Source organism: Odontesthes bonariensis, chromosome 23, assembly GCF_027942865.1.
Source record: "Odontesthes bonariensis isolate fOdoBon6 chromosome 23, fOdoBon6.hap1, whole genome shotgun sequence".
In the NCBI taxonomy this organism is placed as follows: Eukaryota; Metazoa; Chordata; class Actinopteri; order Atheriniformes; family Atherinopsidae; genus Odontesthes; species Odontesthes bonariensis.
In genome coordinates this window covers 19731296-19738710 of record NC_134528.1, presented here as the reverse complement: position 1 = coordinate 19738710, position 7415 = coordinate 19731296, and the positions used below count along the sequence as shown (strand labels likewise).

The window sequence follows — 7415 nt, the reverse complement described above, 5'->3', positions numbered from 1 at the left end:
CTTTTGTGTGCCTTGACTTTGTGGATGCCGACTGACAGCCGCCTTGTTCAGCGTGTCTCTGTGACAGACACCATATTTTAACGTAACAGCTACGAGGGGGAAATTGGGTCATCATGGACTCTCACACCCAAACATACACGAATGCGACTATCATTAGGGCCTTGTCTGGTTTTCATCAGTAGGGGAAAATTGGGTTAGTTTTATTGGATATTTTTCATGTTTCTTGGGGCTCGTTCACACTTTGATTTCTCTCTGAGGCAAACCACACCTCAGCTTCGGACTCATCAGTGTGCTGTTGAAACTAGACAAACTAGACTTTTTTAATGTCCAATATGTGGTGGGCTAAGCCCATGATAATAAATCTTTACATCATGTCGATGTCATGGACGTCAAAAGTGGTCCAGGCCTCAGCTCGGCCCCAGCAACAGAGGGTTACTTACAGAACATAACGTGCCAGTGGGGAACATCCCAGCCGAGGCAGCTGCTCGGGAATGTGCTTTTAGTTCGTGCTCAAAGAATGCTGTCACTCTGCATCATAACAGCCTGACGGACAAACTCAACTGGTGTGTGTTTGGGTGTGCACAGCTCTGTCAAGAACACACCTCTGCAGATGTACGCTCATGCCAACTGCGCAGCAAATAGACGCCAGAAAGTCTGACCTGAGCACGGGATCGTGACTGTTTGTGACGTCATCCCCGTTGCGTGTAGTAATAGAGCCGCAAGGAGGAACCATCCCTGCTCCCTGACTGCGGGGCTCATCTTTGTTCTTCACCCATAATACAGACATAATTACAAGCTTTTAAAGAGCCTCCTCACCTTGCTTTCTCTCGTCGTCTCTTTGCACACACCTTGGCTCTGACACACACTCGCATCCAGGACTCAGTCCTCTATTTTCAGCTGTTGAGGGGCCTCAGGAGAGCGGAACACATGCCCACGGGCCTGTGTCTTCAAACGGCTATGTTTTGCGTTCATTTTCGCCCATTCATGTGTCAAAAAAGGGAGGCTGTGAACTTTATGGTCAGGAGTGTTGTTTCCCTGACGACAACAGAGGTTATAAATGCAGCTTCCGAAGCAACACCCGTCACTCAGTCAATAATTGCCAAGACTGCACCGATGCAGACGTCCCAAGTCTCCCGGAAGGTCCGGGAGTCTCCCTGATATTGATAGTTAATCACGGATGCCCGCGAGTCGGATAAAATATCCCGGATTTTAGACTATTCGAGGGAGTTTTTTTTTTTTTTTTTTTTCAATGCGAGTGAGAGCGTGCAGGCAATAAAATAACTCGTGCAACTTGCGCGTTTCGACTGCGCAGGCACGAGAGAGAGAGGGGTGTGGGGAGAGGTTGCTTTTGAAACCTGTCTGTCCAAAGCGACGCTCTGTTCAACGAGCGTCCAGGGCGACTGCTTGTCGGGGGGGGTGGGGGGGGGGGGGGGGGGGGGGGGGGGAGAGACTGAGTCATCTCCCTGAAATGAGTTTTTGGAACTTGGGATGTCTGCCGATGGCACCAATAATGTTGCAGTAAAATATTAATAGACCACACTATTGCATTCTCCACTGAGGATTTACAGAGGCCCAGTGCGTGAAGTCATGCATTTGCTCCCCACGGTATGAAACTTCTGTAGCCATTACTCCCCCCTTTCTTTTTTATTGTGACTGAAATTTTACTGTGATAATAATTTGTGGCTTTGTTCTGGCTGAATGCTTGGCTGAGGCCTGTGGGGAAATCGGGAAGCGGTCCAGCCCCCCTCGGCAGGCCTTTAATGCTGCAGACAGGGTAGGACATGACCAAAATGACGGGGTTGGACAGCAGCTCAGCACCACTCTCAGCCCACCAAACGCTGTTTGTAATTTCACTGCAGCTCATGCAGAACGTAATTCATCTCAGAGGAAATGCGTATTGAACTGAGCTGAGAAAACCTTGCGACGTTGTCTCGGGTAGCTGCGGTGGTTTTCTCCACCTGTGCATTTATTCGCTGGAATGATCAGATGAGAGTTGCTCTTTTCAAACTGTGGCAGCAGTTTCTGCCCGCTCCCCACACTGCATCCACATGGACTTTTCAGATTCTGCAGAATCCTTAGTTTATCTGATCTTCAGTTAAAAAATAAAGCGTGACAACTTTCATTCTTTGTCATTCACATTTATCAATATCAGGCCACCATATTCTGACAGCATTTACATTATGTGTGAGCGCAGTGCCTCAGGTTATGAAACAGTGCTGCTGTTTAAAGCATTTCACCAATTGCTTTTTTAAAAACGTCATCACTTTTTGTAAAATAAGCTTGCTGCACATGAGTCACCCTCAGCTGGACAAATTTGCATTTGACAATTCGAACCTAATGAGCAGGGGAAAAAATATTACCCAGCCTTATCGATTCAATTCAGTTTTATTTATAGAGCGACAAATTACAACAAATGTCATCTTAAGGCACTTCAAAGATACAGTCCAATTCAAGACTATTAGAATCCAATTAATTGTAGGACAGTCCTAATCCAAACAAATTAAATTCATTCCATTCCAAATGAGTCCAATTCGTACGTACAAAGCCAAATAAAAAAAGTAGCCTATAAGGAAACCAACAGATTGCACCGAAACCTTTCTTCTATCCAATCCCAGTTCTGAGCGCGCATGTGGAAAGAAATAACTCTCTTTTAACAGGAAGAAACCTCTGGCAGAACCAGACTTATAGGAACAGTGGCCATCTGCCTCGACCAGCTGGGGTTTGTGAGGACAGAAAAGAGGGGACCACAAACACCATAACACCAAAAACTAAACCAAAACAGTCAATCTTAAATATGATTTGTGACCTTTGGGTAGGCTATTACGTCTCTCTGCACTAGAATATATTTTCTTCTGTTGGTATATTTATGTAAGTTCTGTTAAAGTGATTTCTACAAAATTAGAGGAGCCAAATTCCAAAGTTTGGGAAATATTTCTTCAATGATCAAAAATTTTCTCTCAGGAACTCATCCTGACTTTACACTAACCAGAATCTATCACCAAACTGTTGGAAACGAGAGACACAAATACGTGTCAATTTTTTTGATTAAATCAAAATATGAACAACTGATCACTTCGGTGAATTATTACAGCTTTCGATGTGTTATTTTAAAAGGTTAATTCAAAGAAATGTCCCAAGAAACAAGCTCGGGATTAAAAGAAAAATAACTATTTGATATATTTGATTTAAACAATTAAAAGCAAATATTATAGCAGTTAATGCTTCTATTATTTTGATCGTGAATACCCATGAACTGCAATACATTTACTGCCATAATAACAGAAAATCCTAAGAAAAAACCCCACAAGGGGTGTTTTGGCTAATTCCACAGAAATACTGCAGCTGGAAACATTACAGAAGTTACACAGCAGTATTTCTTTGGGTCTGCTTCCCTGTAGCCTTTGTTTTTAGAGAAATATCGAAATTCAATGAAGCCAATTGATATTTATTTCATAATCTACAGGAGGAGGTGCCTCGTGGCTGCAGAGCTTCATCCTGTGTCATATGGTAATGAAGTTCACGGTGGAGCTCCAGTGACAGCCGGCTGCTGAGGACCAATCAGAGCGCTCGCTGATAGAAGGCAGTGTGTTTGAGGCTCTGCAGGCAAGAGCTGTTTGAAGAACCATGTCAGCTCCTCTTCTGATGTAAACAGGGACACCTCCCGCTTTTATTCGTTTTCGCCTCCCGAACACCTGCGAACATGCACTGCGTGATTTATTCCTGTGGGGAGGTTTTTTTCACGAACTTTGCTTTGGACTTTATTGTGGATTTGTTGCAGCTTTTCTTTGCCGCCCGACAGAACTCATGAGCGACGGGTTTATGGACTCGCGTATTAGCTAATGATGTCTGTGGGTTTCATGCCTGACAGTCTGAATGGCTCCGATCCCTCCAAGTCGGCCTTTCTAGAGTTTGGCCACGGACATCTGGCGCACCAGCAGCACTCCCCCGGACTCACTCACATTTATCCCGTTCATGGCTTGCACGCTGCTGGACATTCCCAGCACGAGGGTCCTTTTCCGGGCAGCACGTCCTATGGCCGCCCTTTGGGATACGCCTACCCAGGCGCTGTGAACACTCACCCCACGTCTGCTTACATGTCCTACCAGCACAGCAATCACAACAGCAGCAGCACTCTGTCCCACGGCAGATTAGAGCAGACAGGTATGTTAGAAAGTAAAACCAAACGGGATCAAACTGTTGTATCATTGATGGATATCAAGTTGATCTTCCATCATGCCGTAATTACGCACACTGTGCACCTCTATTTCTGATGCCAAAGTTTGGTAAATCAAAAACAAAAGAATGTTTTTTTTCTAATAGAAAAGGGTCTAACGATCAAAGTGTGCAATGCATGATATTAGCAGGCATTAACGTACAAACAACAATTATCACCCCTTCTAAGCGCCATCTGCGCTACTTACGTGATATGGTAGAGGAAAACGGTGCCATAAATTTTATTGACTATCCTTTTCTGTGGGTACTTACTATAATAGCCCATGTAGCCTTGGCTTAACTCACTTTTACTCGCACTGTTAGTGCAGATTAACGCAATGATACCGCGGAACAAAGAGTCTTTTCTTTTCAAGCCTGTTTGGCAGTTCTTCCCATTAATCACTTGCAAAACGTTTTGCCCGTCATATCGCGTGAGGCCATTATAATCCTAAAAGCTTGGACATAGAGTGCAAATTCAACCAATTGTTCAACTTTATGGTTAAAATAGAACTGCAGCCGAGGGAAATGTGTCAGTGTGAGGTGTGCTGAAATTTACTGGATTTCAGGCCTCGGTGCTCTTTATGCACGCATGGCCTGTCAGCTGAAGCATCACGCATTATATCTCTCTCTGTGTGGAATCTGTAAAATGAAACCAAACTGTACCAAAATGTACAGTTTGATGTTCCAAACTGGATATTTTTTGCTTGATTAAAAGGGTTGGAATTCTATTTTAATGACACTTTTAGACAAATTAGACGTTTGTCTGCAGTCTTTTGATAAAAAGATATCAATGAAAGGTTTCCTGCGCTTAAACTTTGCCTGTTTTCTGTCCCATCCTCAAGATCGCGACAAGTCCACGGTGATCGAGAACAGGGATATTCGTCTGGTGAATGGCAAGGGGAAGAAAATTCGGAAGCCTCGCACCATCTACTCCAGTCTGCAGCTGCAGGCTTTGCACCAGCGCTTCCAGCAGACCCAGTATCTGGCCTTACCGGAGCGCGCCGATCTGGCGGCCAAGCTGGGGCTCACGCAGACTCAGGTGGGCGTTCAACGTCTTCTGTTGTCATTGGGACGCCGATAAGTGCACCTTTGTTAACTGATATATTCAGCACAGCATTTCACACTGACATTTCAGTTGTCGTGTGGTATAATTTAGTGGCTTACTTCAGAGCACCTGCTAATAATTATTTTTGAAAGTACTTGAATTAATCTAAGAGGGCACTTCAAGATAAATGGAACTAAATGGACTAATAAATGACGCTGTTGCTTTCCACAATAGCTGGTTGGGAAACATTTTATTAGCAGCATTATCAGGGATCACAGAGCCTCTGCGCATCAGATGAAAAGCAAATTTGTTACTCAATCCTTTAATGCAGCTCTTATTTACTTAATTTCGTGACTATTTCCCTTGTCAGTGGTGGCTCTTGAAGTGCTCCTTCTGCACAGAGCATGACAGCACACACACACACACACACACACACACACACACGCACACACAAATTAAAAAATAAAAATAAATGAAAGAGTACATTTTAGCTTTTCCAGGACTGAAACTTGAGGTTGTGCCGACTTTTTTAAAACTTTGCACTGATTTATAAACCACACCGCGTTGCCGACTTCATTGATGTATTTATTGATCTATTTCAAAAGGTTTCATCAGTAGATGTTGTGTTTCGGTTTCTGTCTTTTTGGGGAGGTTTGGATTTCTACTGTACCTTTCTGTTGCGCGTGCACATGGCACGTCCACGCTCAGCGGTAATCCAACGTGCGCGTGCCCCTCGAAGAGTAGCAGGTGCACGCGCCAGGTGAACGTTCCCAGGCCTTCAGGTGTCTCTGCGCTCTTTATCTCGCTCGTTCAGCGCGGAAACGATGAAGTGGTCTGACTCTCCAAACAAGAGATGAACAATGAGGCGAATCCTCTGCGCTGAGCTCCTGCACATTATTCTTAATCCCTCCACAGTCCTCTCCACAATCATCCCCCAGCTATGTTTCCTTTCGTGCTGTGTGATTTAGTGTGGCCCTGTGGTCTCTTTTGTGAATATTCACACCACTCTTAATGAGTTTAAAAAAAAAGGAAAAAAACGACTTTATTCGAAATTCCACTGACCTACCACAGCGCTTTTGGGCCTGTTTCTTTATTCTTCACACTTTTAGCCTGGGTTTGTTGCTGCCACACGCATGCACCACTGCATTTATAAAACAGCCAACAATAGGAAAGCTCAGTTTTAACGGGTTACAAGTGTCACGCATTCACCTCATCAGCCTGGGATTCAAAAAGACAGCATACATGAAAATATGAGTTATTATGTGTTTCTTTTTTAATTGTCCTTGCTGCTCCAAGGACATTTTAATGGGAAGTGTTTTGAGTGTAATGTTTGCGGAATATGCTCACAAAAAGCCCTGACAGTAATATTAACTTGATTTCTGACCACAGTGACAACAACCTATCTCTTTTCTTCTCCCTCTTTAAGGTGAAAATCTGGTTCCAGAATAAGCGCTCCAAGTATAAAAAGATCATGAAGCACGGCAGCGGATCAGAGGGAGAACACTTCCACAGCACCAGCTCCGTCTCTCCCTGCTCGCCCGCCTTGCCCCAGCTGTGGGAGGTTTCCATGACGGGCAAAGGAGCCCCAATGCACCCAAACAATTACATGAACAGTTTTGGCCCCTGGTATCCGAACCACCACCCTCACCAGGACACCATGCCGAGGCCTCAGATGATGTGAGTGGATTGTTTTTGGTGTGGCCCCGTTTGAAGCGCACTTCATGCCACGATGAACTGGTTTCTCGCAAAGGCCTCCTCTCGGAGCTGAACTTTGTTTAAAAGCGTGTTTAATAGACTTTGTTCAATGTATTTCGTGTGAGTTTTGATTTAAATTGTTTTTAAGAGTTTGCTTTGTCACTGCAGCTCCTACCACAATCCTCTTATGTGTGCAGCATAACAAAATACCCTCCATAAAGGTACTTTTGAAAATAAATGGTGTGCATAGATTTACTTCACTGGTAAAATTCTCAGCTGCACACTTCAACTACTATGTATCTCACTAAACACTATTCTGATTCGGTTGCTGCTCTATCAGGGCACTTTTCACTGATAATTTCAAAGATTTCTGTTTTTCTTCATCCATCCTTGAAAGAACGCACTGCTTCCAAAGGAAGTCTGGATTAATGAGTCTGTGAGACTCATTTATCTTGTATAGACT

At 44.1% G+C, this 7415-nt stretch overlaps 1 protein-coding gene across 1 annotated transcript; it reads left to right on the top strand.

Annotated features, from left to right (window-relative positions):
• Positions 1 to 3572: 3572 nt before the first annotated feature.
• On the top strand, positions 3573 to 7190 carry dlx4b (distal-less homeobox 4b). The gene is made up of 3 exons (XM_075457947.1): positions 3573 to 4161; positions 5055 to 5251; positions 6684 to 7190. Exons 1-3 carry the CDS (start codon positions 3840 to 3842, stop codon positions 6936 to 6938), a joined length of 774 nt encoding a protein of 257 aa, XP_075314062.1. The 5' UTR covers positions 3573 to 3839; the 3' UTR covers positions 6939 to 7190.
• The last annotated feature ends 225 nt before the right edge of the window (positions 7191 to 7415 follow it).